Raw genomic sequence first — 14,991 nt, 5'->3', positions numbered from 1 at the left:
TTAATGAGGATCTTGTTCCAGTTGCCCTGGGTTGGTTCGAGCTCTGGTTGGAGTTAGATCTCTCTTTGCAGCGGCTGCCCAGGGAGGGTCCGTGTTCCCCTCACTCTTGCATTTTGGATACACACCGGCTCCGAGGCGACCTGGCACACACACACATCCCCTCTCGGGTCCTCACGGGGGAGCTGTCATCTTGCAACCACATAGTCATCACATGCCATTACAGGGGCAACCCGGCAGGCGGGCCCCTCTCCCAAGGCCGCCCAGCCCCCCGCGCAACCCTGGCCAGGCTGTGGCGCCGACACACAGGAGCCAGCCCAGTCCGGGTCTCAGTCTATCTGCAGGGGAGCGGGAAGCGAGCTCGCCCACGCCCACGCCCACGCCCCCCGCACTCCCGGGCGCACACTCGGGCGAACACCCCTGCGCGCGCACGCCGCCACACAAGGGCGCACGCACACCACAGTCGGGCCAGGGATAGCCGTGTCGGCGGCAGCCCCGCGTGGTCCCGGGCGCACAGCGGGTCCCCCCCGAGGGCGCCGCCGGCCGTCCTGCCCCGCCCCGCCCCGCCCCCCCGAACCCGCGGAGCAGGGCGCCCAGTGGGCTGCAAAGTTTCGCCGCGCGAATCCACTGGGGCGTCGCGTCGGCTCAGATTTGGCTCGGCTCCACGGGGCTCCGGACGGCCGTGACCGCTGGCCTGCGGCTCGGGCGGCGCGGACGGACCTNTCTCCGCACCCCGCCCCCCGCGCGCTCTCCCGCCGCAGGGTCGGTCCGCAGTCGCCTGTGCGCCCGCGAGTTCTCGCCTGATCCCCGGCTTCGACCCTCCTTCGCCGCCGCCACCCACCATGGCCCGTGGCGCTGCTGGGATGAGCCCGGGACGGCGGCCCCAACTGCTGCCTCTGCTGCTGCTGCTGCTGCTGCTGCTCCAAGACGCGGGCGGCAGCCACCCGGCCCCCGCCCGGTCCTCCTCTCCTGCAGCCTCTGATGGCCTGCCTGGGATCAAGGACCCCTGGCGGTCCCTGGGGGATGCGGCCACCACTCTGGGTCCCGGCGCCCAAGACATGGTCGCTGTCCACATGCTCCGGCTTTATGAGAAATACAGTCGGAGGGGCGCGAGGCCAGGAGGGGGCAACACGGTTCGCAGCTTCCGGGCCCGGCTGGGTAAGTAGAGGGGGCCCCGAGCACCGCCTCTTCTCATACTCCCCCTTCCTCACTTATTCATCCTCCCCTGCCACTACACCCGCTTTGCCTTTTCCTTCTAGTCATAGACTCGTTCATTCATTCACTATTCAGCAGGCACTCTATGCCAGGCACGGAGTCTCCAATGGAGACACTGGAGTGGCAGTGACACAGAGTTCCTGCCCCTAGGGTGCTACCAAGGCAGGGAGGGTGCCACATTTGTGTAGACATAGGCCTCCCCATACACAGAGGTTTAAGCATAGAGTGGAGATAGTACTGGGCTCGGGAAGCTCATGGAAGTTCGGATCTATGTCGTAAGGGTGAGCTGTGTTGGCTCTTGACAGATGAGAAGGCTCTTGGCACTGAGTGGGTCCGGTCAGGTGGGCACAAGGCAGTCCTGATACTGCCAGACACTGGGCCCAGGCAGAGGACATGAAGCTCTGGCTGGGGCACATGGTGGCTTGGGTGGCTGGGCAGAGTGCACTGAGAAGGGCCTTGGGTGCCTTGTCTTGCGTACACACAACTGAAGCCTGCACGAGTTGCAGCACTAGCATAAAATGTTCAGACCCCAGGGCTTTGAGGAAGGTCCAGAAGCTTGGGCAGTGGGGGCATCCTACTCCCCTCCCACCTTTGCCCCACCTGGACAGATCCTTTCCCCTCTCCTCATGCCTTGGATGGAGCTGGACAGAGGCCACTTACAGAGCCCTCCCTGCTCTGCACTGAGAGCACTTCCGGGCTCTAGCCTCAGCTGTCTGCCAGCCCCGGCTGCGCTACCACTCCAGGCCCTTGGCGAGGGGACAGGAGGTGCAGCCTGGGGGCAGGGGTGGCGGGAAAACCCTGGTTGTCATGGAGACCACTCATGGCCACAGAATGCCGTTCCAGAAAATGTGGGTAGGGGTCCCTGCAGCCCTTGTCGGGGAGAAAACCATTTATCAGGAGAAAGGCTGTTGGTCTCTGGGGCCCCCTCCTGAGGGGGAGGGGAGGAAGCCCAGCACTGGGGCCAGACAGTCTGGATCAGGTCAGCCACCTGTTGATTGCCGGTTGTGTGACTCAAAGTAACATCCGTGGGTTCAAAGCCAGACCTGGGAAGCTGGGCCTTGTGTAACTGTGTACTGGGGAGTACCTGCCACAGAGAGGCCTGTCCCCGCATCGTCCGCTGAGCAGATCGCTTCGTCAGTGATTCTGGGCTCACGCCAACCAGATCTAACTCCATCCTCCCCCGTACTTCTTATTCACCACATGGAGTCCATTTCTGGAGCATCATTATTAAATTGAGCCACCCAAGAATTAGCTAGCATAAACTTGACCTCGGGCGGATCACTAAAGCTCTGTGGGCTTTAGTGTACTCATCTACAAAATGGGCAGGTCATGCCGGTATCTTTCCTGTGAGGTGGCCCAGAGCCCAGCACTGGCCAGATGAGGTATTTATTGGTGTGTGTTGTTTCCATGGGAATATAAAGCATTTGTGTTCACGTAGGTGAAGACTTGACCTTGCATCCACTGACTCAGTCCTCAAAGCCTTGTAGTTGAGGAAAGCAAGGCCAGCAAGGCCACTGCTGCATCAGGGGTGAGCGTGTCCACTGAGCACACCCACGGCCACGGCTGCAGCCCCGCATGGTCTTGTCTTTCCACTTCCACAGAAAGGGGGCAGTAGAAGTAACAGTGAAGCATTGGAAGTTAGCACAGAGCAGGACTTGGAGACTTACTTCAAATCCAGCCCTCCCATTTTATAGATAAAGAAACTGAGGCTGAGGTAGGGGGCCGTTCACAGTGGCACCTCCCATCTGCTGTCCCCACTGCTAGCACCCTCTTCCCACCTTCAGCAGAACTAAACCCAGGACTTCGGAGACAGAGGGCAGAACAGACAGTTCTCTGGGAGATCAGAATTATTCTGGACCAGTGTGCGACTGTCTAACAAATCCAGCACGCTTATTCAGAACCATTTGACAGCCATGAATACCAGCCCCAGCTAGCTCCACCAGCCTTACCTCTCTAGGCATGGGTTTCCTGTGCACACGGTGGGGAAGTGAAGATTCGGTGGGACGAGGTGAGTTTGTGCCTGACCTAGCGTAGCCCCAGGCAGTTTGGTTTCTCATCCCCCTTCCTCGATTTCACACCCAGCCCCTTGCCAGCCCTCAGAGATGCCTGCTTTGTGACTCAGCCATCCAGCTGTGAGCCTGGGCAGGGCCCCTCATCTTTGGGTGAGGTGGCACAAATATGGGGGCTTTATCTCCAGCCCCGGAACATACCGGTACCATCTTGTGGCCTGACTGTGGCCTCTGCAACCCCAGTGCTCTAGTCCCTGCAAACACATCCCTCCTTGCAATGGAACCGTGTTCCTCGTCAGCCCCCAGGCAACACAGCTCAAGTTCGGAGTGTGGGCTGTGAGCCGGACTGGTAAGGTCTAAGTCCTGAGTCTGTGACGAGGGTAAGGGACTAAACTTGCCCTCAACTCGGGTTTTGTTTTTCACGTCTAAAATGGGACTAGTAAGGCTCCCTTCCATATAGGGTTTTTAAAAATGAACTGAGGTATGTCAAGTGCTTAAGACAGTGCCTGGCACATGTGTCAGTAATTTATTAGATGCTACTATTATTACTTCAGCCACCCCTTCCTCTCTCCCTCCCATTGCTCCCTGAAGTGTGTCTTGTTCCCTATTAAGTCTACAGCAGTGGAAAGAGTTTCTGAGCCTGACGCTAAGGGTCAAGGTTAGCTGTTCTCCACCTCCAGCCCCCCAAACAACTTGTGTTTAAATCTAAGCTTTTCCACTGACCTGTGTGAAATTGGGCAAGTTACCTAACCTCTCTGAGCTTGATTCTTCATCTTTAAATGAGACGAATAAAACATACCTATCCTCCAACAATGCCAAATGTCACGTTCATCTCAGTTCTCCTAAGCACTTCATTAGGTGGCAGGTGCTGTAAGTTCAGAGGATACAAAGATGCAGACACTCGTCCAGAAAAATGCAGGAGCTGGTGGGTCAGGTAGAAGTGCAGTGCAGTGAGAAGGGGCTGTGGGTGTGTTTCGGGGGCCAAGGGACCTGATGACACAGACTCAGCAGGGAGAGGCCCGGTGGGGAGGGGCCAGGGAAGGCAAGGGAAGAGGGGGGAAGAAGAGCGGAGAGATGCAAGTCGGGGGAGAAGAGAGACAGGGCATGAAATAAATTTGTACTTGCCTGGAAATCATAGAAAATCACAGTAAAGGAAAGAATTTGTTCCTAATCACAAACCTGAGTTAATATTTTAGTGGAATATATATATTATATATATATTGTGGGAATATATATATATATGTATAAATGATATATATATTATGGTAATATGGTAATATATATATGGTATATATATAAAATGGTAATATCATAGGTATATTACCATAATATATATGTGGTAATTTGTATAGTTTTTACTCTAATAAGATCCTATCTGTAACATGCAGGTAAGAGATGCTATATACTGATTTTAAGTTACCGTTTTCCCGTTACTGGTCATCCCGAATTGTTTTTAATGCCTGTTGGCCATTTACAATGTTTCCTACGGAAATGGCTTCCTCCTTGGTGGGGTTCTTGACTTTTTCTTACTGATTTGTAGAAGCTATTTTGTGTAGTAAGGATATTGACTTTTCATCTATAATAGATGATTTCTTTGCAAAGTGTGAGTGTGATGTGAAGGATGACAGTGATCTGGGGCAACAGTAGCAGTCGCGGAGGGGCCACGGGTAAGGACAGTGGTGGAAGGCTGTGGAGAAACAGGACACAAAGCCAGTAGGAATTGCGGTTAGTTAGACGCAGGAGGAGAGAGGCTGTGAGCCTCTCTGGCTCTTTCTAGAGGTGTGGACAGGACGACGTGGTGGGGTGGGGGGGTGTGGAACAAGGACATGGTGCTCTGGGTGTAGCAATAGTTGGTGACACGGCACAGCCAGTATGTTCCGAGCGTGTGGGGTGCCAGGCACCATGCCGTGAGCTCTGCAGAGATGATCTTACAACTTTGGGAAGTGCCTATAAATATTCTGCCCAGCTTACAGGTGCAGAAACTGAGGCACAGAGAGGCTCTATGATTTGCCTAGGGCTCCACAGCTGGTAAGTGAGGCAAGCCGGATTTCCTCTGGGGCCTGCCTGAAAAGAGATGCTTAATGCATGTCCGTTCTCTTCCCTCTGTGTGGCGCCGCTGGCTGGCCCATGGCTTCCTGCCTCTAGCTTCCATTGGTGCTTCGGCCCCACAGTCTCACTCTGGTCTCCCCGATGGCTGTTTCCAGGGCAGTGGATGAAGGGACAGATCTCCATGTGGCTTGGGTTCTCTTCCTATATGGCAGAGCTGTCTGAAGTTCCTCTTGTCCTGAAGGTTGGACAGCAGGATGCCTGGGGGAACCCTCCGGCTAGAGCCACCTCTTCCCCCCACCCCAGTCCCATCCCTACTACTCTCAGGAAGGAGGCTGAGTGCCCACAAAGTGGACCCAGTTAGAGTTCTGAGATTTCAGAAACTCCAAGGAGAGGCTGGCTTGTCTAAACAAAGTCAGTCCCTTCTTTCTCAGAGAAGCAGAACTCCAAAACATCCCAATAGTGACTTGTGTTTGCAAAACATTTTGCAGGTCCGTAGCACATGGTGTTTGTTACGTTTGCTGTTGGACAGATCACCATTCTATCTAGAGTACACAGGTGGGCATGGCCTTGGGGTCAGACAGCCCTGGGTGCGTGCCCCTGGCCTGGCCCTTACCAGCTGTGTGACTGTAGGCAAGTGAGATACCCTTTCTGAAGCTCCATCTTCTTCCAGAGAGTGAATGACCCATCTGCCTTCCTCTTTGTGAAAATGTGGCATCAAACATGCATACATGCCTGGAGCCGGGACCTCCATAACTGGTAAATGTGATTATTCCTCTTTCAAAGACGAGAAACCTGAGGCTCAAGCGGAAGTAGGACAAAGATCCTGCTGCCCAGTGTCTCTGGGGTGGGGGTGGGGGGATTTGTATCATCAGCTCTGTCTTCCCAGAGCATGAGGTTTTCTGGACTTCTTTCAGGATGTGTTTGCTGAACCCAGGGCAGCAGGCCAGGAATCACCCTTTGTCAGCTGAAGCAGACACATCTAGCAAAGACCCTACTCTCCCCCGGTCATTCAGCACGTACTTCTGAGCAGAAGTTTGAGCAGAGACCAGAAGGGAAGAGGAGGCGGTGCCTGATGCAGGAGCCGTCGTGGCCAAAGACACAGCCTAGGCAAAGCCTAGAGAGGGGAAGCTTCGTGTTGGAAGGGCCAGAAGCCAGAGTGACTGGGGCAGAGACGGGGGTGCGGAGGGAGGCAGGCCAGGTCAAGCAGGGCCTCTACAAGGGGTTCAGTGTTGCTTTAGGGACAGTGGAGGACTCTGAGCAGGGCAGTGACCTGTGAATAAAAGCCCGGGGCCTCCCCTGGGCAGCGCTCTGCAAGCTGTGACAGAGAAGCAGATGGCGTCATCATGGTGGCCTGTCTATCTCATCCCTAGGCTGAGCCCTTCTGACCACCTTTTCCAGGACCCCTGTCAGCCCAACACTTAGCCCAGAGTAGGTGTTTCCCAAATGTTTACTGAGAAAGGGAGGGAAGCACGGAGGGACAGAAGCAAGAGAAAGGAAAAGAAGGACATAAATGAGGGAGAAAGGAAGGAGAAAGGAAGAGGGGGAGGAAGGAACTTTCCTTGCTGACCAGGAGATATGGCACCAGCGGGGGTCACAGGAAACAGGAAGTTCTCTTGGGGGGCTCGCCTTTGAGGCCCGGGCTCATCCAAGCCGGGAGACTTCACCTGGGTTCCCCTTCTCTCAGCCACAGCCCAGAGCCGCCTGCACTACATGCATGCAGGCACAGTGCATGAGCAGAGAGCAGAGCCAGCCTTCACGGGACGGGCCACCCCGTCCCCACCCCACAGTTCCCAGCAGGGCGAGTCTTCAGGCAGCAGGCTGCCCCATGAGGGAAAAGCTCCCAGTGGCCAAGGGTGCTTACTCCAAACGGAGGAAGGACTCCTGTCCTGAGTGGGATCGATCAGGCTGTGTGACCTCAAAGGTCCCTCCCACTTTCTGTGGTTCTGGGTCCTAAGAGAGGGCCTGCATTTGCCGTCCCTCTCCTGCATGCTGGGCAGAAATACCAGCCCTCCGGGGCGCCTGGGTGGCTTAGTCGGTTGAACGTCCGGCTTTCGCTTAGGTCATGATCTCGCGGTTCGTGGGTTCGAGCCCCACGTCGGGTTCTGTGCTGACAGCCAGCTCAGAGCCTGGAGCCTGTTTCAGTCTGTGACTCCCTCTCTCTCTGACCCTCCCCTGCTCAAGAGCCTGGAGCCTGTTTCAGTCTGTGACTCCCTCTCTCTCTCTGACGCTCCCCTGCTCACGCTGTCTCTCTCTCTCTCCTAGAAATAAAAAAAATTAATTAATTAATTAAAAAAAAAACAAATACCAGCTCTCCTCTGAGGCACTTGTTGCTCCTCGGGGGCGGGCCTTCCAGCACCTTCCTTGAGCCACACCTGTCGCAGGCCAAAGCTGCTGGCCCCGCCGCGGTGGTCACAGTCCACCTTCTTCATAGACCTTGTAGTCCCTTAGCGCACCACTGGGAGGGAGGCTGAGGTGCTGTTCTCTGGGGAGGCCCATCTCTGTCCTCCCGGCCTGCTGTGCTCTTCCTCCCCAAAGGCCATAAGTTCCTAGGCCAGAGATGCTCGCTTCCTACTGCAATGGGCAAGCTCCTTGGAAAGAGTCCAAAATGTCTGTCCTCGAGCCGCTTAAGCGTTTCCCGGTGAAGATTCTGCACCAGAACAGTAGACTCAAATTGGATAAAAAAAAAAAAAAAATACTTTCTCTGCCTTGTGAGCTGGGTTACAAGTCAGATAATTTGGATCATTGAGGGGATGCTGAGTTGGTGTAGGAGTTGCTGGCTTGCTCTGCCAGCCTTGCTGTTCAGATGGAAGTGGGAGGGAACCACATTTCGGGGCTCCTCCTTGGTGCCTGGCACACTACATATGCTCTTTATTTAATCCTGCAGGGAATTATGTGAGATAGAGACCCCGCTGTCTGTCCTAGGCGGATGAGCTTGGGGTGGTCCTGACACAGCCTGGGGGCCTGGTTCCTGTGGCCTTTTCTAGGCTGGTGGATGAGGGGGCTGCATTGTTGGTGAGCTTGCCCCCTACCCACACATCAACCCTAGAGTCACAAACCTGCCCGACGGTTAGAGTCCCCTACCTAGGGTGTGGATTATAGCACAAATTCCTTGGCCCACTATCCCTGACCCTCTGCATCAGCATCTCCAGGGGAGGAAAGCAGAGATCAGGAAGTCGGGGAAATGCAGAACTGGAGCCCATAACACTCACGGCTGCAGTGTCCAGAGAAGCCAAGTTTAAATGGCCATCAAGGTCCCCTGCATGGCTCCTTATGTGTGGAGCATGTTGAAAGGCTGCCACTTTTCTCCTGTGGGTTTGCTCTGAAGGTCCAATGGGGGGGGGGTGTCTTTAGAATGTCATCTAAATCTTGATTGACGTCTATCAGGCCCTCTATGGCTAAGCTTTCCCCTTCCTTCCTCTTTCTCTCATCATTCCTTAAGAGTATGTGACAATTCCCAATCGAATTGTACCTTCTTCTTAATAGAAGGAAATAATCTTAAACTGAAGATTTTAGTTAAAAAAAAATCCAAGCTGATTCTGTGGATGCAGTTGTTAGAGAAGCTAAGGACCTGACACATGCCCTTTGGGCCCAGTGTCCCTGCACACACACACACACACACACACACACACACACTCCCAAGCTTGGGAGCTCTGTCCGTCCGGCAGCTTTACCCAGAAGTATTTACAAACAGACAGGCACCCAGCATCAGGAAGTAGAGCAGTGGGAGGGAGGCAGCCAACCTGGCAGTTCTGGTGTCCCACCAGCCTGCACTATCACAGTGAGGCCTTGGGAACGACCCCTCCCTCCTATGGAACCTTCCAGAGGACACGGCCATTCAGAGGACTCATGCTGCCTGATCTTGGGGCAGCTTCCTGGGGCCACTGATGAGGCCGTTCTGCCCTGTGGCCCTAGGGTACACCTATTAGAACCAAGAGAGAAGGAAGAGGTACCTGGCAGCCTGAGGAGTGCAGGGACCAGAACATTCTCGAGCTGCAAATGCAACGTTTGAGGAACCCCATTCCTTATCATGATCTGGGCCTCTGGAGAGCAACTTGGTCTTTGGGGATTCTGTTGGGTGATTTTGTGCAACCCAGATATTGCCCTTTCTTTGTAAAACAGCTTTAAAAACCCTTGGGCAAAACTAATAGAAGACGCCCAAACAGCTGTGCCCTTGAGCCTAGTTTTCCTCAGAAAGCACTTGGAACGCAAGGAAAAGAAAGTAAGAGGTGTTCTATTTCTTTCACCTCGTTAGGAAGAACGGCTGCACTTGATATATGTGAAATAGAGGCAGGCAGCCTGGGCAGATACAGGAGGGCAGCTGTCAGCAGGGCTTGGACCCAACCCAACCCATCCCAGAAACCTGATTCCACTGTATGTCCTCCACGAGATGTCAGTGACGTTTGTCATTTGTTCATTGAGAGGCACTGGAGTGCACGGAGAGGAGGCATGTGCTTTAGGGCCCCGCAGGCCTGAGCCCCTATCCTGTCTGCCACTTTTTCCTTTGGGTAATGGGGTATTGATAGTCCCCAATCACTCTGACCTCAATTCTTCATCCATTCATTGAGAATAAGTAAGGGCCCCCTCCTCAGTTTACTGTGAGGATTACAGGAGGTGAGGAAAGCCTGGCTGGCCTGGAGGTGCTCCCTCAATGGGCATTCTTGCTACATCCCGGCCCTGGGAGGGAGACCCAGTGAGCACCGGGACCTATCTAAGATCCTCACCCACTATGGTCTGTCCTTCCCTCACAGAAGTGGTCGACCAGAAGGCTGTGTATTTCTTCAACCTGACTTCTATTCAGGATTCAGAAATGATCCTCACGGCCACATTCCACTTCTACTCAGAACCTCGGTGGCCCCAGGCACGAGAGGCTCCATGCAAGCAGCGGGCCAAGAATGTGTCCTGCCGCCTGCTGCCCCTGGGCCTGCTGGCTCGCCAGCACCTGCTCTTCCGCAGCCTCTCGCAGAACGCGGCCACGCAGGGGCTGCTCCGCGGGGCTGTGGCCCTGGCACCCCCACCACGGGGCCTGTGGCAGGCCAAGGACATCTCCCCCATCGTCAAGGCAGCCCGCCAAGATGGCGAGTTGATCCTCTCTGCCCAGCTGGATCCAGGGGAGAAGGCCCCAGGGGTGTCCAGGCCTAGCCCCCACGCGCCCTACATCCTCATCTACGCTGACGACCTGGCCATCTCGGAGCCTAACAGTGTGGCAGTGACACTGCAAAGATATGACCCCTTCCAGGCTGGGGACCCGGAGCCCGGCACAGCCCCCAACAGCTCGGCAGACCCCCGCGTGCGCCGGGCCACTCAGGCCACCGGACCCCTCCAGGACAACGAGCTGCCAGGGCTGGACGAGAGACCGGGGCACGCCTCCCACCCCCAGCACTATCACCAGCACGAACTGTGGCCCGGCCCCTTCCAGGCGCTGAAGCCACGGCCAGGGCGCAAGGACCGCAGGAAGAAGGGCCCAGATGTGTTCATGGCCTCCTCGAGGGTGCTGGTCTTCGACGAGAAGACGATGCAGAAAGCCCGCAGGAAGCAGTGGGCCGAGCCGAGGGTGTGTTCCCGCAGGTATCTGAAGGTGGACTTCGCAGACATCGGGTGGAACGAATGGATCATCTTGCCGAAATCCTTTGACGCCTACTACTGCGCCGGCGTGTGCGAGTTCCCCATGCCCAAGGTAGGCTGTGTCTCAGTAACACTGCTGCGTCCAGCCCCTTATCTGGCTGTGATTCTAAGCATTGCCCTTGCCGGCAAGCCCCTCTGCCCTGTGACCCGCTTTCTGTCTGTAAAATGGGGATTAAAATACCTCCCATCTATTCAGGGTAGGGAACAGGTAGGCAGAGGTCCCAGAGCAAAGCCTGGCAGGTGAATACAGGACACAGATGGACGTGGTTTAGTTGTGCTTTTGAAAGTGCTGACTTAGTTGAATTTGAATTTTATTTTATTTTTTAATGTTTATTTATTTTTGAGAGAGAGAGAGAGAGAGAGAGAAAGTACTAGAGGAAGAAGAGCAGAGAGAGAGGGAGACACAGAATCCGAAACAGGCTCCAGGGGGCTGGAACTCAGGAACGGTGAGATCGTGGCCTGAGCTGAAGTCGGAAGCTTAACCGACTGAGCCACCCAGGCACCCTTGAGTTTGAATTTCACATCAGAACATTTCTCCTTTCGAAAAGGAGAATCCATCTCCTTAGGTGTGTGTTCCCACATAGCAACTGCCTTACAAGGGTCAAGTACATGCTGCCCCCCTGTAGACAGGCCAGGCCGTGGAAGCCCCTTCCTCACCAAGGCTCTCATTTCTGTTCCTGGCCTGGAACTCAGGGTGTTGGCATCTGTGATCAGCAGCGTTGGCCTCCGTGGCTTCCTGTGTGGATTGCCCGCTCCCTGCCTCCCACTCAGGGTAGGGACCCACGAGGCAACTAGCTCTCACTGGGCACAAGTCCGCAGGAAACACCACATGAGGCTGTTCTAGCCATTATAGCTGCCCTGGGGTTCCAGAATCTCACCTTTCCCACAGTCTGGGTTGTGGCTCTGTCCATCCAGCTCCTCACAGACAGAGCTGTGGTGGGCTGGCTGCCAGCTGATGTCGCCCCTCCCCACAGAGTGCACACTTTCCCCCAGCTTAGCTCCTCTGCTGAGTTCCAGGTCATTCCTTCCCCTTCCAGAAAGGAAGTCAGTGCATAAATCCAATTTGAATGTAAATAAATCAGTCAGCTGGGAAATCCCAGCCACAGACCCAGGGCAGCATTAACCTGTTGGGGGAATTAAGAGGCTTTTCCTTAAATCCATGCATGTGCAGGAGAGAGGAAGAGGAGGGGAGGTGCCCAGCAGAGAGCCAGGCATTGGCCGGAAGAGCCCAGCACAGGCCTGACCAGAGACAGGATGAGCAGTCAGCAGGCTCCAGCTGGCTGACCCACTTGCTTATCAGTCTAGCTGACTGCCTGCCACCTTCCCTACAGCAGCAGCCTGAACCCNCTGCAAGGGGCCTTTCTCATCAACACATTCCTTTGGCCTGCAGTGAGCTGAAACTCCTGTGGCTCGGTCCTGTTTCTGTTGTTGGAGGTGTTTGAGAGCATTCTCTGTTTGTGGCTGAGACCCAGGCTCTTCTGGGTGTGTGATGCTGCCTGGGGCAGGAAAGAAACCCTGTGAGCCTCCTCCAACTTTCTCTGACTTTTGGCTGCTTCCTAACTGAGGGGTCTTGATCAGGTTACGCAGACACTTTAAGCTTCCACTTCCTCACCAGTAGAATTAGGGTAGTCCCAACCCATACGACTGATACTGTGGCAAGATGGGGTGGTGAGGTGAAGCAGCCCCTGACCCCCCTCCCGTTCCCCCACAGTCACACCCTTCTGGGAAATATCCGTTTCCAGCCCCATTGTGCTGCCGCGCACACGCCCGCGGGCCTTCCCCTCCAGTGCTGAGAAAGCGCTCTCACCAGAAGCATGTCTGAACTCCTCGGACTGTGAAATCTGGGCAGCTGTGGCCCAAGCAGGACAGCTGGGCATCACCCTCCGGAGAACTCCTGCCCAGTTCTAGGAGCTCTTGGGGATGAGCAATCCGCAGGTGCCCCCAAGTGGCCAGTGCCGTGAAGGGATGTGTCTTCCCTCCGGGAGACCCAAGCGGCAGGAAGGCCCGAGGCTCTTGCGCGTCTTCCTGGGACTCAGTCTGTGGCTGCCTTCAGAGGAAATGTGTGCCCAGCCCCGGAAAGTCATCTCTCCTGGTTCGACACCTTTTCTGTGGCCTCCACCGAGGACACTCAGATGGCACAGTGGGTGGGTGAGGGCAGAGCGCCTAGGTAACCGTGCCCTTTCCTGCCTTGCAGATGGTCCGCCCATCCAACCACGCCACCATCCAGAGCATCGTCAGGGCCGTGGGCATCGTGCCGGGCATCCCAGAGCCTTGCTGCGTTCCCGACAAGATGAACTCTCTTGGGGTCCTCTTCCTGGACGAGAACCGGAACATGGTTCTGAAGGTGTACCCCAACATGTCTGTGGAGACCTGTGCCTGCCGGTAAGACGAGCCACTCTGGGTGGAAGGAAATCTCCGCCCCACCCCGCACCCAGCAGGGTAGCATCCTCAGGGCCTTCTGGGGTGAGGGCTTGATGAGGGATGCAGCTGTATATGCGGGGCAGAGCTCAGAGGCACCCTGGCTGGGTCCCAGAAAGATTGGTCCCCTGGGGCACATTCTGGAGTCTCTCATTGCGGATGACTTAGCCCCCCTACATGCCAATCTGAATCCCCTGGAGGAATCTGGGAATTGGCCTGAAGGCTGCCCATCACCCACCCCCTCTGTTCTGAAGACCTGAAAGCCGAAAGTGTCCACTTTCAGTATTGGCTTTTGTGACCATCATCTCAAACCCTTGGGAGAAGACTGCAAACCTGAAGGCATCTGCTCTTTTCACAAGAAAGAGCCTCTGTTAAAACAGTCCGTTTACAACACTCTGGGCCACATTCTGATACTGGAAACTGGGGCCTAAATAATGGTATAAACTTTCGATCTCCACTGCAAATGCTTTCACACAAGCCGTATGCACATATAACCCAATGTTGGTCTCTTTTTCTTAATATATATTTTATTTTAAAACAAAGAGGAGGGAGTGGACACCATTCCCCACGGAGGTAATCGTGCCGGTGAAGTGTGCATTGTTTAAACATGTTTATTGAATAACACATACAATAATATGTTGGAATACTAAGAAATAACCAAGATTTTTATATTTTTGTAAATTATACTTTCTATACTGTAGATTGTGTATGTTATGTGGTTTTATGGGACGCTAATAAATTAAAGGTACAGTGGTATCTTGAAAAACTGAATGTCACCCATTCCAACATGTGGAAGGATCCTTATCTATAAATAGGACATCTTGGGGGCTGCTAGGGACACAGCATCCTTTGGGAGCAGAGCCCCCCCCACCCCCACCCCCAGGCCTCTTCACACCTCTATCCTGAGCTCCAGAAACCAGCCCCCTGCCCACCCACTTTGCCCCACAGGCGGCACCCTGGGCTCGTCCAGGCAGGACAGGGCCCCAGGCAGGCACAGTGGCCCCCAGGGCTTCCTCAGTCCTTAGCTTCAGAAGGGACACTGAGTGATTGAAAGGCGTCTGAGACATTTAAAGGAACGTCTGTGGTTGCCTGGGTAGAGACCTCTTACTTGGGGTGGTTCAAGCAAGAGAGTCAATGGGAGGCAGTCAGGGGTGTCTCCTGAGGTCCAGGGGCTCCCGGGGAACTAGAAGGTCTGCTTCTCCCTGTGCGTGTTTGCAGAACAGCCGCCCTGCTTACTGTCAGCAGTCCCACTCTGCTGACACCCCCAAGCTGACACCACCTTACAGCTATAGCAACTGAAGCTGATTGATCAGCATTGCTGAAGAAGAATCTAGGTCCAGGCTGGGGCAGGTGTATATCCCGTCCATTGGCTGGGACCTGAGAGGATGGCATGGCCCTAGTATTATTTGGAGGAGACTGAGATGCCACCAGCTAACCTCTGAGAGGGGACTTGGGAGGAGAAAAGAAACCCGAGGCGTCTGTCTTAGGCAGGCTCCTGAGCCCAGTGTGCCTGGGCAGGCGACGGATGAGGAAGTGCTCCCGGAAGAAACAGGTAAGGAAGGGGTGCAGCTGGTCAGGAGGCCAGGAAGCCAAGCACCCCAGATCCTGGATCTGGTGGGGAGCTCTGGAGCTTAATTACACCTCAGGGTTAGCCCGGCCTTGAGACGAAGGAGCTGGACAT

At 55.0% G+C, this 14,991-nt stretch overlaps 1 protein-coding gene across 1 annotated transcript; it reads left to right on the top strand.

Moving 5' to 3' along the window:
• Window positions 1–839: 839 nt before the first annotated feature.
• Window positions 840–14,034, top strand: GDF10 (growth differentiation factor 10). Its single transcript, XM_077746481.1, has 3 exons — window positions 840–1,155; window positions 10,019–10,944; window positions 13,087–14,034. Exons 1-3 carry the CDS (start codon window positions 840–842, stop codon window positions 13,276–13,278), a joined length of 1,434 nt encoding a protein of 477 aa, XP_077602607.1. The 3' UTR covers window positions 13,279–14,034.
• Window positions 14,035–14,991: the final 957 nt, after the last annotated feature.

The sequence above is a fragment of the Crocuta crocuta genome, unplaced genomic scaffold, assembly GCF_008692635.1.
Source record: "Crocuta crocuta isolate KB4526 unplaced genomic scaffold, BGI_CrCroc_1.0 scaffold28, whole genome shotgun sequence".
NCBI lineage: Eukaryota > Metazoa > Chordata > Mammalia > Carnivora > Hyaenidae > Crocuta > Crocuta crocuta.
The sequence above is the reverse complement of the archived record's forward strand: the minus strand, read 5'-3'. Positions and strand labels throughout refer to the sequence as shown.